The sequence below is a fragment of the Belonocnema kinseyi genome, chromosome 8 (assembly GCF_010883055.1).
Source record: "Belonocnema kinseyi isolate 2016_QV_RU_SX_M_011 chromosome 8, B_treatae_v1, whole genome shotgun sequence".
Classification (NCBI taxonomy): domain Eukaryota; kingdom Metazoa; phylum Arthropoda; class Insecta; order Hymenoptera; family Cynipidae; genus Belonocnema; species Belonocnema kinseyi.
This window is the reverse complement of record NC_046664.1, coordinates 32718678-32738724: the sequence shown is the minus strand read 5'-3', so window position 1 is coordinate 32738724 and position 20047 is coordinate 32718678. Positions and strand designations below refer to the sequence as shown.

Here is a 20047-nt window from a genome sequence, read left to right as displayed (position 1 = left end):
TAGAGCTCCAAGGAGATTATGTTGAAAAATAAAAAAAAAATTACCCAAAAAAAATTGTTTTTATACTTCATTCTAAGGACTTATTGAACTACCCTCGTAGAATGTTGATGTTACAAGTCAAAAGAATGAGCTTTCTAGTAAACAGTAGAATTTTTAAACAAATAGTTCTATTTTCAACCAAAAAGATGAATTTTAACCCAGGAAGAAAATTCTTTTATCAAAAACAAAACATATACTAAAGAGTTTCCAAAAATAAAACAGTATTCAGGCGGTTGATGTTGATTTTTCAAGCCAAAAAAGAGCTTTCTACTAAACATTCGAATTTTCAACTAAATAGTTGGATTTTCAACCAAAAAGATGAAATTTCAACTAAGAAGATTAATTTTCTATCAAAAATAAAACAAAATACAACATGTTTCTAAAACCAAACAGCTTAATTTTTAACCGAAAAATACGAAATTTCTACCAAAAGTGATGAATTTTAAAATAAAAAAAAACGAATGTTCAATAAGACTGGAATTTTCAAGGAAGAAAGATTTTTCCATCAATAAAAAAAATTCCATTAAGAATGTTGACATTTGAAGCAAAAAAATAGCTTTATACTAAACACTAGAATATTCAACCCAATGGTTAAATTTTCAAACAAGAAAATTAATTTTCTACCCAAAGCAAAAGAAAATAGATTCTAAATAGTTTCCAAAAACCAAAAAGTTACATTTTGAACCAAATAGATGAATGTTCCACAAAGAAGTACTTCATTCAAATATCTTCAAAATTATTACTAATCCATGCAAATTTTGTCAACAAAATCGAAGGTAATCTCGTTTTATGTTCATCAAATTAAAAAAGTAATAATGACAAATAACTAAACTGATGGATATTTGTACTTTGTGCTTCTTATTTTAAAGAAAAAGAAATCTGGAAGAAACATTCCAGATAAGATATTAAATAATCCTGTCTTGGAAAAAAGGTAACTTTATTTTTAGTATGTGGTCTTCTTTATTGGAGAAATATTTATAAATGGAAGAAACTAGTTAGTTAGATAATACAGATAAAGAGCAACTAGTATTCCCAAGGATGTCGTGTTAAAAGCTATTACAATAAGAAATCTTCAGGGAAACATTTATGAATTTCTTTCAATTTTTTTTTCCTTTTTTTCATTTTAGAAGTTCCAGTATACTTGCGATTACTTTTAACCATTCTTTTAAATAAATGGTATTTAAATATTTTAACTTCGCACTTGCATGCTTTTCATTTCATTCAGAGTAAAAATTGAAATGATTTCTGATTTAAAATGTTGCTGTTTAAACAGTTATGACGCTTTCATTTTCGAAGGCCTTTACATATATTTAAATCCTTTAAAAATTTGGGCCTAAAAGAAGAATCCCCTAAAACACATAAAATCTATAACTTTGACCCAATTGTCTCCTTTTTTTCTTTCTTAAATTCTTAAATAAATTTAATGTAGTTACTACTATTAAATTCAAATTGAAAAACTTTAAATTTCTAATATTTCAAGTCAAAATATTGCATTTGTAACCAAATGTTCTTTTAACCAAATATTTGAGTTTTCAACAAAAAAGATGAGTTTTTAACGAAGAAGATTAATTTTCTACCAGAAAAGGTGAATTTTCTAGCAAGAAGATGCATTTTCAACTAAAATAATCTTCAACAAAAAAATCAATTTTGATGAAAGTAGTTCAAGGTTTAACCAAAAAGTTGAATTTCTACCAAAAACTATTTTAAATTTAAATAATCAACAGTTGAATTTAAAAATAGGAATTTTCTAAAAAAAAACAAAATACAGTTTAATGTTCAAAAATGTTGAAAAAAAATTTGCATTTTCAATGAAAGAGATCAATTTTCAGCTAAAACGGATCACTTTTTAAACCAAAATGGAAAAGTTGAATTTTCAAATAAATAAGTAGTTGGATTTTCAAAAAAAAGATGAATTTTCAAGGAAAAATGTATGGTTTTCATATTTCAACCCGAGAAGGTTTCAGTTTTAAATAAAAAAAAGTTGATTTCATCCAAAAAAGACGAACTTTCATAAAAACACTTGAACTTTTAACCAGAAAATATGAATTTAAAAAAAAGTTAATTGTTAAACAAATACTTTAACTTGCTACCAAAATAGTTGAATTTTCAAGTCAGAATGATGAATTTTCAACAAAATAGGTTAATTTTCAACAAAATATATGAATTTTCCACTAAAATTATAAGTCTTTAAAAAAAAAATTATTGAGAAATTATTTTTACTTTCAACCAAGTGGTTACATTTTCAATCAAATAAAAATGGATTCTAAACAAAAAATGTAAAAAGATGAATTTTTAAACCAATAAGATAAACTATAAACAAAATATTTTAATTTTCAATTAAAAAAGATATTTCAGTAAAGAAAGAACAAAATTGTCAAGTAAAGTATTGAATTTTAAAGCCAAAATATGTATTTCCTACAGAACAATTGAATTTTTAACCAATAAAGTTAGTTATCAACAAAATAGTAAAATTTTGAATCGCAAAAGATTAACTGCAAATGAAAAATGTAATATTATACTTTTTAACCAAAAAGAATGAATTTTCAACCAAAAATAGTTGGAGCTAATAATTCAGTTCGCATTTAAATAAAAAACGATGAAAATGCGAAAAGAGGGGAATAGGGGAATGACTGTGAAGCTTGTGATAAATAAATAAGAATTTTGATTAATTTTTAATACTTTAAAAATATTTAATAAAATACGTAAGATGGCACATCAGAGAAAAGTACGTTAGTTGTGATTGTAGAAACAAAATTTTGGAAATAGAAAATAGTATAATTAATTTAGAGTTGATTGCTGTACGGCTTGGTTTTACATTTCAGCAAACGGCATATTTAAAGAATGCTTAGCATATTTTTGTTATTTTTGTGAAGAACAATTTTTTAAATTTCTGTTTGTTACACTATGATATTTTTTTAGCTGACAATAAAAAAGGTTTTAATTATTTCAGAGCTTTCAATTGATAAAAGTATATTAGAAATAAAATTAAATATATAAGAAAGCAAAAACAGAAAAAGTATTTTTTCGAGATCTACAACGTTTATTTCAGATTTTTCCCTCAAACCCAATATTTATCGAAGAATAGCAAAAAAATGAAGAAAAAAAAACAGTTTTTTGGTGTTTTGACCTTCAAAATCAAATTCGCGGGCCAATCTTTCTAAACCGAAGGCTATCAATTTTTCAATATTTTGATATTTATTTATTTAACTACTAAAGGCTTCAATCATTTTTAGGGTTTCGCAGGCTGCGTCGGAAACCCTTATAATTATGGTCGTATGTCCGTCCGTCCGTCCACCGACGAAAAATATTTTATCCGAGAAAAAAATTACATCCGCTTATCTATTTTAGTTTTATTTTCGACGGTGGATAAAAACTAATAAAAATGAAGAAATTGGTAATATGACTTTTTAGACCTTTAAGTGAAACTGGAAGCTTTGCTGTTAGTTCAATTTTCCTCGGGAATGGCTCAAATTAAAACTCTTGACATGTAGGATTGTGACAAAGAACCGTAAATTCTATGTAATATTAATCTTTCTTGATATCAATGGTTAAAAATGTGGGTCAGGGAAAGCCTGGAATTCAGGAAAAATTCAGAGATTTTGAATTTTTTGTGTGCAAAAGTCAGGGAATTTCTATAAGGGGCATTTTAAATAACTGCCAAGATTAATAAATTAAAAAAATTTTTTTTTTTGAAATTTTTTTATTCCGTTTATTAAAGATTCTATATTAAAACCCTCATAGCATGAGTTATCGATGGGATATCCCATTTATCTCCCAGGATATCGTGGGCATATCCCAGGATATCCTAGACATATCGCAAGTAATATCCTACAGGGCGGAAATCTCGATATCCCTGGAATGTCCCAAGGATATCTCAGAATATCTTCAGGACATCTTATTAATGTCCCAATTTTATATGACAAGGATGTTCCCAAGATATTCTAATTCTATATAATTTAGTATATTATTGTAAATTCAGATATATCTACTGCCAAATATATTTATATTTAATCGTATCAATAAAATAAGAAATAATTGAGCAATATTAGTTATTTTCCCGGAGATTTCATACAAAGTAAAATATTATATAATACAATAATGGTAAATTTCCCTCTATATCACTTTCGGGTAAATTCCATCATGGCTGTTAGTGTGTGAAAACTGTCACGCAGCAATTAGTAACACTTTAACCAAAGTCAACAATTTCTCGAATATTCGAGCCAAATTATAATCAATTGTCATTTATATTACACGAATCAACGCGATACATATTAGTTTAATTTTTTTAATCATAAAAACACAGAATGCAATAACAGACAGCTTTAAAATTTTGAGAAAGTGAATTGTTTTTTATTGTAAATCTGTTGTTATTGCTTATGAAAATTGTTTGCGGTAATATTTTTTTGTTAATTATACACTGTAAAAAAATCTATTGAATTTTACATCTCTGGTGGATGTAAATAAAAGGACCCTCGTGTATCGGAGTAACTTTACGAGTCTGCTGTGTTATTCCAATTCGGCCGATAATTTTACATGCGAAAATGTAAAATTCATTATGTGAAGGAATAAAATAAAATACAATTTATCAGGGCGACAGGTTTCGAACACTCGAAAGCTCAAACTTCGTACAATTTCATGGAGATTGAAGAAACACAAGCCGGATACGTTACCACTTAACTAAAACACATAAGATACTATGGGTTTTTTTATGTTTAAATATTCCGTAAAAAAATATGAAATATACGTTTCGAATAACCGCATTTTTTTCGTTCCAATAGCAGAAAATGTAAAAGGCAAAATAGGAATAGCTCGGATTCGGTCTATTTTCGTGTGAAAGCTGTCAAAAAAGTTGAACATAGCTGTCAATTTCCTCGCATTAAAAATAAAAATGCTCCAAAATTGAAGGATGAAGGCATCGATAAACAACGAACACGAGAGATGCTTTCGTATTTACATATTATTTGATTAATTATTAGAAATTTTAAATTAATTATAAATAAAAAATTTTGTATTTTCTGCCAGGCTAAAATTAAAGATCTTTGGTAAAATTAAAAATCTTGATATAATTTTCAATCACAGGAAAGTTATTTTACCGACTCGTGATATTTTTACACGCTGCGACTGAATTTTCCCTTCTGAATGTAAAGTTCGTACGAGGGAATGTGTAATTTTATTTTTATCGAGTGTGTAATATTACACTGCTGTTCGAGGGTCTTTTTATTTACATCGCTAGAGGAAGTAATTTCACATAATTTTGTAAAATCACACAGTGAAGTGTGTGATAATTACAATGATACAATATTTAATTTTCCGAAACTTTGTAATTTTACACAAATCTTTTTTTACAGTGTACTGGGATAGGATTTTTAAAGAAACCGACTATTTGAGATTTGTACAAAGTGGTTTTTTTTTTCAAATGGATGTGTGTGAATCTTGATGTTTTCAGGTACTATATTAAAATTGTTAGTAAGTTATTTTCTTGTATTTCTATTTCTATTGCTCCCTCATAGGCTCATAGAGAGAGTTTTGTAATGACCTAAATTTTCAAATATACTTGTTTTGACCTATTTCGATATAATTCGACCCCAGGAGCTCGAAATACAATTATCCAAATATGTCGGTTTGTGTGTGTGACTTTTTTGATTCACCATATCTTGAAAACTGAAACAGCTATGACTATGAAATTCAGTCGAATTGTAGCTCCATCTGATATGCGGATCCGGATCTAATAGGATCAAGATCCAGATCGACCATTTAGAAGTTTTTTTTTTAGTTTAGAGATTTTAAATTAAAAATGTCACTGTTAGAAAAATCCGTATGAGGTTTAATATACATGTGTGTGAAGCAAATATGCACTACCGCTACTGAAATGTAACATACATTGGTGCTGTAAATTTAATATATATTTGTATTAAATTTAATATACAGGTCAGTACAGCAATGTGCGTAAAAACTCAACCTGCTTTCATTTCTTGAAATCTTGTCCATTATTCTCAATTAAATAATTAATCTAGAATTTGTCGACGCAGTTGTTATTTATAATGAAAGTATAATGTACGGGTAAATTTTTTTTCCTAAATTCCTTCTAAATGGTCAAAATTTAAGTCGAACACAGTTAATTTTAGGTTAAGTCTGTTATTTATTTGCTTGATTGAACTTTTCGACTTGAAATCCAATTTTATTTTTGGTAACAGAAAGAGGGTATCATGTTTTATTATTTAGAATCGAAAATTACAGCTAAATTAATTTTAAATTTGTGACAAATGAAATTATATGATTATCCTCGTAAGTGATTAACATGAATGTTTATGAAATTTAATATACGCGCTCTTAATGGCGATTTCATATGCTTAGTATATTAATGTCCATACACATGGGTATATTAAAGTTAATATTATTTTTAACAGTGTACCTTCTTTATACGAGAAATGTCTTTTTTATTAAAAAAAATCCTATATCCAGTGTATTGTCCATGTCTTCGAGACGCATCGATCGATCTATTGTTGAACCTTTTATGATCCACCAGTACCGATGGTGCATTTTGGTTATATGATCAAAACTTTGTTTATATTAGGAATACTATGCAGTACTACATCTGACATGTTTCTTCGCGTTTTCAAGATTCGTCGAATGACTTAATTAAGAACCTTCTATGACCTCTTGTCATCTAGCAATATGCCGATATATTATTATTATTATTATTATTATTATTATTATTATTATTATTATTATTATTATTACACCATTAAACCATTTACCTTTCGGGTTAGACGTGACTCACTCGGTGGGGAAATGAGTAATGTGGGGAAGGGATAGAGAATTTTCAGATTGATCCAGAATTCTCGTGTTATTTATGTAAATAACACGTTCGTTCACAGTAAAAAAAAGGATCAATTTTGTTGCAGAGCATTTTGCTCCAGCGATCATTTGACTCTCGAGATCATAATGATTTTCCATTCGGATCAATTTGATCTCATTTTTTGGTTCATTTGTCAGACTAAACAAAATGGCCGCCAATTCTTGATGCCGTATCATAACGATATAACCTAAAATTGGTATCTAACCGCACGCAAGTGACAACTACACTTAACAGGTGATATTTTCTAATATCATATTTCGTTAGTTTTTAACTTTTCAAGTACACTGCACGATCAAAAACCATAAAAAGCTTGAATATGAGCTAAGGTATTGTGAGAACGTCAGCCATCTTGGTTTGACATCATACATGATCCCGAATCAGATCATTATGACCTCAAAAGTCGATCATTCACTTCGGCTGATCAAAATGCTCTTGAATTCCGTATCATTTTTGTTGCATATCAAAATGATATTGATTTCGGTATCATCTCGTTACTCACTTTGTCCATCAGCGTTTTTCCGCATATTATTCGCATGAATCTCATGTCAATTGTGTTAATTTGACTCTTTTCTTTTTCTTGATAAGTCCATGTCTCGCTACCGTATAGTACAGTCGGTACAAATATAGAATTATGTATTGCCATTTTAGCTTTATTTGATGTATTTTTACTTCTGATACGGGGACCTGCTCTACCAATAACCTTCTTACCTTCGTTTATGCGTCTATCTAATTCCTCATCTATCTTCTCGTCCCTAGTATATAAGCTACCAAGGTATACGAACTTATCAACTTGTTCAATTCTCTCATCATTTAATAAACTATTGCGTAGTGTTTTATCATTCTTTCCTTCGAACACCATAGTTTTTGTTTTATTTGCGTTAATTTTGAGGCCCATGCTCTTCATACTTGCATTTAGTTTATTCAACATTCTTTGTAAGTCTTCGATTGACTTTTAAGTTTTCGATTGACTCTGCCATAACAACCTTATCATCTGCGAACGCTAACCCACGTACCCTTACTGTTTCGAGATCCTCACCCACTTCGCAGAAAAGAGCCATTCTTAAACGTTTTTCCATAAATAATATAAATAACCATGAAGACATAACGCGTCCTTGCCTGACTCCTTGAATAATATCGATACAGTCACTCAATTTCCTATTCACCCTTACAATCGCTTTGCTACCCGTGTATATTGTTTTTATAGCTTGTAGGAGCCATCCATTGACTCCAGACTCTTTCATGACTTCCCAAAGTTATTAAAAAATATAATGTTTATCTTCTTGATATATGGAAAACTTTTTCAATATAAGCAATGCAACCGTAATGTATATTATACACACATCGATTGCCCAATTTAAGAACCTTTCATGGCCCTTCTTGATCAGTCAATAGCGAGTTTAGTTTTCATTGGAACAGAACCGATCCAAAGATATTTTGACCCATCGATTGGCATGTTGATGGACTCTCTGATTTTCTGAAAATAAGATTTTGAGTAAGACGGAAACATAATCTTAAAAAATATTAAAAGTATCCATTTTTTGCTTTTGTTAGAGAAAAGCCTCCTTTCATAAGAAATCACATTCATTTGATACCTTTGAGGAAGCAAAGTTCTCATAAAATGAGCACAAATAAATACACATATAGTGAATAATCCATAGTACTTTGCAGCGGTATTTATTGGCTTACATGCTTCCTCCTGAAGATTGTATTTTTAGTTAAAAATGTTATTGCTTGGTTGTAAATTGAACAATTTGGTTGAAAAGGAATCTTTTTTGGTCGAAAATTCAACTGTTTTTTTGAAAATTCCTATTTTTGGGTTGGAAATATTTTGTTACAAAATAAACCTTTTTGTTGAAACTTCATATTTTTGTGTTTATGTACTGTTTTCGGTATGCGAATGAATCTCTTTTGGTAGAATTTAAATTTTTGTCTGGTTAAAAATGTTTGCTTGAAAATTAATCTTCTTTAATGGAGGATTTAACTATTTTGTTTAAAAAATTGTCTTTTGTTGTATTCAACTGTTTCTAATTTGAAATTAAATTCTTTTTCATTGACATATGTACTATTGCATTCATCGACAAGAATTCATCTTTTTGGTTTAGATTTCAATTACTTGGTTGGAGGCTGAATAATTTTCTTAACAAATAATTTTGTTGTTGAAGATTTGTAATTTTAGGTGGAAATTCATATCTTCCGTTACATGTTCAACTACTTTGTTAAAAACTAGTAATTGTTTTTAAATTAATTGTTTAACTGAAAATGTAACTTTCATTTTTGGTTGAAAATTCATTTTTTAAATTGAAAATTTGTCTTTTTTTGATTAAAAAAATAATCTTATTGGCCAAAATTTCGTCTTTTTGGTTTTACAGAAAATTGGTCTTTTTGATTGAAAATTCAACAATTTGGATAAACATTTTTTCTTTCTTGACTGAACAATATTTGTTTAATTTGCAAATTTATATATGCTTTGAAAATGTATCTCTCTTGATTAAAAATGCTACTTTTTTAATAATTCGTTTTTTGGTTGAAGATTTATCTCTGCTTGAAAATCCAACTATTTTACTGAAAATTATATTTTTTGTTGAAAATTCAACTGTTTTACAAAACAGTTCATAAACATATATGGCTATAACTGTAAAGTAGATTTTTTTATTGATGAATCTTGACCCTGCCGTTGAACGGGAGAGTGGACGTGCTAGCTTCAACTTAATAGTGCATAACTCGGCAACTAGATGAGGCTGCAAGGTTTTGTTTTAAATGAAAGGTAAAATCATGAGAAATAATTTGTACAAGAAACACGAGAAAAAAATACGAGCTCTAACCGAAAAATAAAAAAAATTGGACATTTTTCTACTTGAAATTTTCACTTTTTTCTAAATGTGTATAGAAAAAAAGGTTACTAAATTCTACATAACACCTATAGATTTGATTAAAATCGTTTCAAATATTTCTGAGATGTATAGTATTTTTTTAAAAGTCATCATAAACATTTAAAGTGACGTAATTCCTACAATTTTGAAATTATTTAAAATATTTTACCACTATGTCTTGCCTATTTAACACTTTTATTCCCCCAGTTTAAAGATAATCGCTCTTATAGCTATTACTCTTATAGTACTGTCCTGGAACCTCTCATTTTATATTCTTTTTTTTATATGAGTGATTATAAAATAAGAAAATTCGGAAATTTGGTTTGTCGTGGTTTTGTAATTGTTGATTTTTGGATTTATATTGAATGCTTTCTTACTATTTAAGTGTCGAATAAGAATTTTCCAAAATCTCTCGAAAATTGTATTTTAAAATATGTATCTACAGCTGATAAAATTGAACGTGCAATTGTTTACCAGGAAACGTAAAAAGCGGTTGTTATCGCACGTGCGTGACATTCTTCGCATTCTATTGGTGCATTTCCTATAAGAATAAATACGTACATAGTTTATTACTTCCGATAGAAAGTTTCATATATAATTGAAATAAACTAGATTTACTTCCTCATAAAATCTAGTCCAAAAAGAATTACATTACATTAGTAGTTTTTTTGTGTATCTATACTTTCACAGTCAATGATAAATTTTCAAGTTATTTTCTTCTTCAATTTAATTAAAGGAATTCTCTTGCTCTTAATTTTACCTTCCTCAAATTTTTGTTAACCCTTCCATTTTTAAAAAATTTTTTGATTTTATTAAAAATTGCAGAAATTGCAATTTAAAAGCTGGAAAGAAACATTTATGTATGTATTTCTGAATTCTATTTCCCTTGAAGAATTTTTCTAAGTTGGGTTGCAAAATACTTTTATAAATTTTTGATTGTCTTCGAATTTTCTACATTCTTATGCTCAATATTAACTTTTTTAGAAATGCTTTAAAACTTTTTGAATTTTTTCTTTTCTTATTTAATAATAAATAAATAATATAATAATAAAAAATAAATAATAATCATAAATAATAATAAATAATAATAAATAATAATAAAATTTAAAAATCTAAAAAGATTGATTTAAAATCTCAAACAAATATTAGATCTGGAAATGATAGTTTTTTGGAATAATAATTGTAAGGAATTTTATTCACAGGGTTTCAAATACCATTTGAATTTTCTGTTTCTGAAAGTTAGATGGGTTCAAAATGTGAAGACTTTTAAATTTGAGTGATTTAATGTGTTTTTGATCAAAAATCCATTCAGTTTAATCTTTAAAACTAAGAAAAAAAAACTTAACTGCAGGGTACATTACCCTACAATAGATAATCAATAATTTAAAATACTAATGTATGCGAAATAATGAATTTGATTTAAATAATATAGTTAGGACACTGTGTGTACTAGTAAATTAAACGTAGAATTAATTATTTTAGCCATATTTGTGCTTTCATTTCATGATTATCGACTGTAGGTTTATTATTTATACTGTAGGGTGGTCTCCCCTACGTCATTAGATTTTGTTTAAACTTTTCTTGATTTTTATAAAGTTTCAGTCAAATTTGGCAAGGAATTTTCGAATCACTTTTGAAGTTTCAGTGGCAATAACGTATGTCCTTGCAAAACTGCGACATTGTCGCGTGCATCAAATTTACACGCGATGTGTTATTGAGGGAGACAAGCCTTGAAAATATTGATGATTTTTATAGCAATAATTTAAAAAAATTTTAAATAATTTCGAGTAATTTTGAAATACATACATACATTTAAATTTGGAGTATTTAAAATTGGTTTCTTTTTAAATGGAACAATTTTTAACGCTGCGAATTCTTAATTAAAATTTTAACTTGGGTTATTTTAACTTTTTTTTTAAAGTATTTAATGATTTTAGATTTGTGAATCATTACTTTTGCCTCGTTAAAATTGGCAAGATTTAAACAAACAAGATTAATTTTCTAACCAAAAAGGCGTATTTTCATCACATACATGCATTTTCAACCAAATAGTCGAATTATCAACTTATAAAGGATACATTTTTAACCAAAAAATGAAATAGTGAAATTCTCAAATAAAAAAATTAATTTTTAACAAGAAGTAAAGACAAATTTTTATTAAAAAGGTTAAATTTCAAACCAAAGTGTTGCATCTTAGGAAAATATGGATTTTTAACAAAGTAGTTTAACTTTCAAGAAATTAGTTGAATTTTCAACTGAATGAGATTAATTTTTAACCAAAGCCAGACATATCCAGCAAGAAGATTAATTTTCTTTGAAAAAAAAAACACAAATTTTCAACAAAAATGTTGAATTTTAAAGCCAAAAGGACGAATTATTTACAAAACGGTTGAATTTTGAACCCCAAAATATTTTTTAACAAATAAGTTGATTTGATAAAAAAAATATGAATTCTTATAAAATTGTTTAATTTTCAACGGAATATTTCTATTTTTTTCGTGCATTTTCAACAGTAAAGCATGAATTTGCAATTAGAAAAGATAAATTTTTAATAAAAAAAATATCAATTTTCAACAAAAAATGGAAGTTACATTGTTAATTTAAAAAATTAATTCTTAACCAAGTAAGAGCTAATTTTGAAGAAAATAGTTATATTTAAAAAAAATGAATTTTCAACAAAAATGGCAAACCTGAAAACCACAAAGTTGTTGATTTTTCAACTGAAAGAAGATGAATTTTCAACAAACAGTTAAATTTTCAACCAAAAAGATTAATTTTCCAACAAGAAGATTAATTTTTTACCAAAAAACACCTTTTTTCAACAAACTTGTTGAATTTTATACGAAAAAGTTAAATTTCCTTAAAATGGTTTCATTTTTAACATAATTTTAATTTCTAACCGAATATTTTATGTTTTTCTTGCACTATTAATAAAAAAAGATTAATTTTCAATGAAAAATGGAATAGTTACATTGTTAGTTAAAAAAATTAATTCTCAACCAAAAAGAAGCGAATTTGTGAGAAAATAGTTATATTTTCAAAAAAATAATGAATGTGTAACTAAAATGGCAAATCTGAAAAAATGAATTTTCAACAAAAGAGTGTTACCCAAAAGATGATTTTTTCACTCAGAAGATTAATTTTATCAAAATGGAAGTTATATTTTAACAAATTAGTTCAACTTGAAACCGAGTAGCTGATTTTCTGATAAAAAAATGATTGCTTTTTAACAAAATAGTTGAATTCTCAACAAAATAATAAATTTCTATCCTAAATCTAGAATTTTTAACCATCCGAAATGAATTCCGAACAAAAAATATAATAGTAAACTTATTAAAAAAAAGTAATTGATTTTTTCTTGTTGGGTTCTATTTATTTACTTCGTATTTAAGAGATAAATTCGAGGAAAAGGGAAAAAGTGTATGTTTCTAAAACAGAGAAAAAAGAATGATTTAAAATCTATCATTAGGAAACGTACTAAACGTTATCTAAGTTCGTAACGTTATTTCCTTTGTCCCTTCACTTACCCTGTTACCAGCTGTAATTCTTAGCATCCCCCCCCCCCCCCTATTGGTGACGATGTTTTTGGGCGTCCCCTTATACAATCATATAATTTATTCTTTCTTTAATATTGTCAAATGAAATAATAATGAGCAGAAGAAATAAATGCCGGAACAGAGTCGTTTAATAAAAAATGTAAATCTTATCAGCTATCATCAATCTAGATCAGATGGTAAATGCAGATTGCAAGAGTAGAGAGAAGTGATTTATATTTCATAAATTCACATCCCGAATGACATCTGGAAAATCTTCCATGCTCTCTGAATTAGTTTCTTGCTAATTGCAATTATTTTTATCTCGAATTGTTAATATTACAAATAAGTTAACTTAACAGCTTTATTTGTTTTTTTTTATCTACCAACAGCATTTCGCTGTTATAAAGGAATTAATAACTTAAAATTAAATAAAGCAATGTTATTTTGTATATTTTAAACATTGACAAAGTGCCAAAGTGTAGAAAAACGTTTCTGGAAATTTAACTTCCTGTTAAATTTTAATAATTTATTTTTATATTTATTTTTCAGTAAAAACAGGAGCGAACACTCACTGGGCTCGACATAACCAGAAAATGAAGGACAAGGTCAAAGGAAAGTCTGAATTGAAGAGGCCAGAGGAAATTTTGAAGGCTCGTTTAATTCGCGAAAAGAGAGAAAACAGAGGTAGAAAGAAAAAGGGGAAAAGCGGCGGTCAAAGGGGAGGCGGTCAAAGAGGTGGCGGTCAAAGAGGTGGAGGAGGAGGAGGACGCCAAAGAGGTGGAGGAGGCGGAGGCCAAAGAGGTGGAGGTAGAAGGGGTGGAAGGCGATAAATTTTTTATTTCTATGTACGATTTAAATAAAAATGTTTGTCAAAATACATTTCCCATCATTTGTCTCATCTTTAATTTTCAAAAGGGCACTTTCAGTTCAAACATTTTAATTTTGGCGATTCTAAACGATTTTAATTCATAAATTCGCATTCTGATTCTTTTGAGACAGGCTGAAAACTTCCGCTATTTTTTAACACAAAAATGGGCTGATATTTTTTGGTAAATGGATATTTTACGACTTTGCGTCACGCTTTTTTCATAGCTGTAGCGTTTTGTAGTCTTCGGCTGAAAAAAGGAAGTATACAAACGCAAGTGGTATTTTCCAGAACAACAGCGAAAGTCTTATACGCTTTCGTATTATGTATGTGAATAATCTGATAAAGGCTCTTGATTTTTTTTTATTAATAAAATTGTTTATTTCAGGAAGTGGAACTTTTGCTTGAATTTGTACTTGAGCATAAAAATGGTCTAAAAAGGTTTTATTGTGTGTTCATTAAAACCTTCCAAATTCAAAAGAATTCTAGTTTAGAAGCGTTTTTGAAAGTCGTAAATCATTCAAGGTTATGAAATTCTTTAAATTTCTGTTTTTTAAATTTAGAGGTGTTCAATGTGTTCAAATGAGGAAGTTATATTTTTTATTACATTTTTTTTAGTTTAATAGTCTTTTTATAGAATTTGAAAACTGTTAAACGGTTCATTATTATAAAAGAGGCAGAGGCCTATAATGAATTTCTTATCATTTTTTGTGCAATTCTAGGGAAATCATTATAGAAAATCATTATAAGAAATTCAGAATAGAAATGACTAATCTTAAAATATGCATTGAAAAAATTGATGCAAAAAATAGAGATTTCAAAAGATTTCAAAGAAGATGTAGGGTTTCCAAAGATTTTAAACTCGATTTTATAGGGTTTCTAGAGAATGTTTGGAAAATATGTAAGAGAAATGAAATTTAAAAGGATCTTAAGTTATTTGAAGGAATTTTTGAAGATTTAAAATATTTTATTGAATCTTGAACGTTTTAAAAGATTTCAAGAGTTTGAACTTTTTTTACAGAACCTTATTGAATCTTCCAGGTATTTCAAATGATTCCTACTTATTTTAGTTTTTAGAGAATTCTAGAGAATGAAATAAATTGTATTTCCAGGGATTTCAACTATTTCAAGGTCAACGAAAGATTTCACTATGAAGAATTCCACATAATTTTGTAGTGTTTCCAAAGATTTCGAACTAGATTTTAAGGGATTTCTAGAGAAATGTAGAAAATAAATCAAATGGAATAATTTTTTTAAGGGATATTCTTGTAATTCCGAACATTTTAAGGGACTTTTAGACAATTCAAGAAATTTTACAATATTTAAAGGATCTTATTGAAGTTGCAAGGATTTAAAAGATTTTGAGGGATTTGAACTTTTTTTACCGAACTTTAATGGACATTCTAAAAATTTCGAGAGATTTAAAAGAATTTCACAAGATTTAAGGGTTCTTACAGGGCCTTCAATTATTTCAAAGGTTTCACAGGATTTTAAAAGATGTTAAGCTATTTTAATATATTTGAAATAATTTCAAGAGATTTCTAAAATTTCAATGGATTTCGAAGGATTTTTTTTCTAGGTTGTGCAAATATTTTGAACTCGATTTTAAGGGTTTTCTAGAGAAATTTGGCAATTAAATAAAATAAAATCAAGTTTTAAGGATTATTCGTCCTGATTCCGAACATTTTAAGGGATTTTGAGGTTACTTCAAGAAATTTCACATGATATAAAGGATTTTATTTAATTTTCGAGGATTTTAAAGATTTCAAGAGATTTCTAGGGATTTTAAAGTCTTTTTTCAGAAGTTTAATGAATATAAGATATTTTTTTAGGATTTCCAAAGATTTCTAAGGATTTCAAAGAATTTTATCAGATTTAAGGATTTATGGGAGCTTCAATTATTTTAAAGGTTTTACGGGATTTTAAAAGATTTAAACTGTTCTAGCATATTTGAAAGAATCAAAAGATTTTTAAAATTTCAAGGGATTTTTAGAGAAATTTGGAAATAAAGTAAAGTGTTAAGGAATATTCTTAGTGATACCGAAAATTTTAAAGTTGTTTAAGTTAATTAAAATGATTTCTACTTATTTTAATGGACGGAGGGAATAGACTGTCGGTACCGGCAAAAAATTTTCCTACCGGTGCCGACAACACATTTTTCTGTCAGCGCCATCAATAAATTTCACTGCCGGTACTGGTAAAAACCACATATTTAGCATACTTAAGGTACTGTCAGACATCTTGGATTAAATTCATGTGATTTAAGAATTATTTTGGTATAGGGATCAAACCCGAACCCCTTTTCCAAAGTCTCGTGTGGGTGGAAAGGCCCTCCTTTTACTGCTCACAGGAATAATTTCTTTAAACTCCTACCCTTTCTAACGTATCATGGGAGACGAGAAGTGCCCTGTGACAGGTCACAGAAAAAATATTGGTCAAACCCATACATACCCTTTTCCAACGTACCGTGGGAGCGGGAAGGCAGCCCTTTGACCGGTTACAGAAATAATGTTGGTTAAATCCCTTCCCTTTTTAACGTATTGTTGGAGAGGGAATGCACCATTTGAATGGTCACAGAGATAATGTTTGTCAAACCATTTCTCCTGTCTAAGGTCTCGTGGGGGCGTGAAGATCCCTCTTTGATCGGTCACAGAAATAATGTTGGTCAAACCCCTTCCCCTTTTTAACGTATCATTGGGGCGGGGATGCACCATTTGACCGGTCACAGAAATAATGTTGGTCAAGCCCCTTCCCCTTTCCAAGGTCTTGTCAGGTAGGGAAGGGACCCCTGTGACAGGTCACAAAAATAATGTTGTTCAAACCCATACCCCTTTCCAACGTATCGTGGGGGCGGGAAGGCACCCCTTTGGCAGGTTACAGAAATAATGTTAATCAAACCCCTTCCCGTTTCCAAGCTTTTGTGGGGGCGGGAAAGCAGCCCTGGGACTGGTTGCAGAAATGATGTTGTGTGCAATAACAATAACAATGTAATAATGTCATAAAAATGTAATGAAGAATGTAACAAAATATAATAATGTAGAATAACGTTATGAAGTAATTTACCGGCAGAACATCTACTGTCTTTAATGGCTTATTATAATTTCTAAACATTCCAATCGATTTACAAAATGTCAAGGAATGATAGAGATTTTTTTTGTGACTTCCAAAGATTTCAAGGGATTTCACAAGATTAAAGGGGCTTCATAAGATTTTAACAGATTTTAAGTTATTTTAACATAGTCGAAACAATTTCAAGAGATTTCTCAAATTTCAAGGAATTTCAAAAAAATGTTTAAGATGCTCAAAGGTTTTGAACTCGATTTTAAGGTTTTTTTAAACGCAATTTGGCAAATAAATAAAATAAAATAAAGTTTTAAGGAATATTAGTAGTGATTCCAAACATTTGAAGGAATTTTAAGATATTTCAAGAAATTTTACAAGATTTAAAGGATTTTATTTATTCTCCAAAAATTATAAAGATTTCTAGGAACTTGAACGGTTATTTTGTTAAAAAATTATTTCAAAGATTTTAAATAAATTGAAAGATTTCAAGAGATGTTTGTTTTATTTATTCTAATACTGATTATCCTATAATCGTTTTCTGTATCATTAATTTTCCTAATGAATTTTCTATAATTACAAAAAAAAAATTATAGGAAATATAATAATATATCCTATAATACTTTATCGTTTTGTGGCCGTTGGACCGGAAAACCGGGAAATGTTCTTTATCTTGGAATTAAAGGAAAACAAAAATGTTTTAATTTTAAACAAGTTTTTTAATTCAAACCCTCAATAATTTACGCGTATAAAATGGAAGCTTCTAACATATGGAACATCTATAATTCTTAAACAAAATTTGAGTCAGTTGAAGAGATATTTAGAAGGTGTGAAAAGAATCATAATTAATTTAAAGTTTGAAATTATTTCAAATAATTTAAACGAATTGTCTATGTATACCGACAAAATCCGGCTATTCGAATCGAAATTTCGGTACAAATAGCCCACGAACTATAATTTAAAACAAAATATGGATTTTTTCGTATTTCAAACCAAAAGTTTAGAAGCGTTTTAAGAGTTATGAAATTCTATAACAAAATTTTTTAAGTTTCCTAGGAAAATTAGAAATTACTTCTTATTTTGAAAAACTAATTTTAAGAGGATATTTAAAAAGAGTTAAAAAGATTTTCAAACTTGTCAAAAATTAATCTGGAAGATTTTAAGGAAATATTTTTTTATTTTGAAGGATTTAGAATAAAAATTCGAATAATTTTAAAAGAAGTTCTGAAAAGATTTCTAAAATAATTTAACGTTTGAATAAATGTAAAACAATATATAGATGTTTCAAGATTTTGAAATAAAATTTTGAAGCTTTTGATAATTTTTAGCTGAAAATTGCTTAAAAGGATTTGCAGCTCAGTTTTTATTACTTCAAATAGAAATTTTTTTAGCTTTTGAATGTGAATTTTTTTTTAAACAGTTAGAAAAAATTTTTCTACTGAAAAGTTTTCATTTTATCAAGGTATAATTTGTCTTTTATTTATTACAGATTAAATAAAAAGGTTTCAAGGCGAATAGGGAAGATTTTGCAAACAAATATTTAAGAAAGATTGAACAAAAATGTTGAAAGATTGCAAGTATTTCAAAGATTTAAAAATGCGTGTACACTAGATTTAAAAGTTTTTATAAAAATTTCTCAAAGATTTTGAACATTTTATAAAGATTTCAAGGATTTAAAAATTTTAAAAAGGACTACATCAGATTTCGATGGTTTCACAAAGATTTCAAAAAATTAAAAAGATTTCAGAGGTTTAAAATTTTTTTAAAGTGTTTAGTAAACCATATTTCTAAGGTTTCATAACATTAAACATTTAAAAATTCAAACATTAAAAAATTTCAACATCAAAGGTTTTAAATAATTTCAAAATTGTTTAGAATATATATTGAAAGATTTCACAAAAGTTTCGAAGGTTTCATAAAAAATCCATAAACCTTTCAAAAGAATACATGAACTTCCGAGATTTCTACCAGGATACAGCTAGTACACCAGATTTCAAAGATTGCAAAACATTTCAATGATGTTAAACGATTTCAAATTTCTTAGAGGATTTCATATTAGATATCACGAATATTTTAAATGATCCAGTGATTTCAAACGAATGCAAAAGATTTCAGAAAGACTCACTAAATATTTAAAATATGCTACGGATTTCAAACAAATACGAAAGACTCCGGAAAGATTTCAGAAATATTTTAAAGACTTCATTTGGATTGCAAAAGAATACAAGAATTTTAAAGATTTAAAAAAGGGTACAGTACACCAGTTTTAAATGTTTCAAAACATAAAAGTTTTTTAATGATTTCAAAAGGTTTCAACAGATTTGAGAAGATTTTAATGATTTCAAACGAGTAGAAAAGATTTCAGGAAAAAAGATTAAAGAAAAATTTCAAAAATAATTCAAAGATTTCATAAAAATTTAAAAAGATTTCAAGAAATTTCACAAAGTTTTTATAGATTTCAAAACTTTCAAGGACTTAAAAGATTTCAGCAAAGGTACAGTACAACATATTTCAAAAACGTTAAACCACATCCAATTTTTTTAGAAGATTCACAAATATTTCAAGGATTTCATTAAGATTTCAAGGGTTTCATTAAGATTTCAAAAAATTACGAAAATATTTCAAATATTTCAAGTATTTTAAAGATTTTGCAAAGTTTAAAAGATTCCGAAAGATTTCTCAAAAATGTATAACAAACGTTTATTTCATTATTTAATGTAAAAAAAGAGGACATGGAAAAACTTGATTTCTTACCTGAAAAGCGTAGAAAGGACCTTGAATTTTGTTCCTAAGAATCTTTGGACAACCCGATGAATAA

The 20047-nt window shown here is 27.8% G+C and overlaps 1 protein-coding gene across 1 annotated transcript in view; it reads left to right on the top strand.

Moving 5' to 3' along the window:
- LOC117178188 (ATP-dependent RNA helicase DDX54) overlaps positions 1–14134 on the top strand; it is a 105566-nt gene extending 91432 nt beyond the window's left edge. The window contains exon 12 of the mRNA XM_033369480.1: positions 13854–14134. Coding sequence (XP_033225371.1) covers positions 13854–14134 — 281 coding nt within the window. The remainder of the gene's footprint in view (positions 1–13853) is intronic.
- Positions 14135–20047: the final 5913 nt, after the last annotated feature.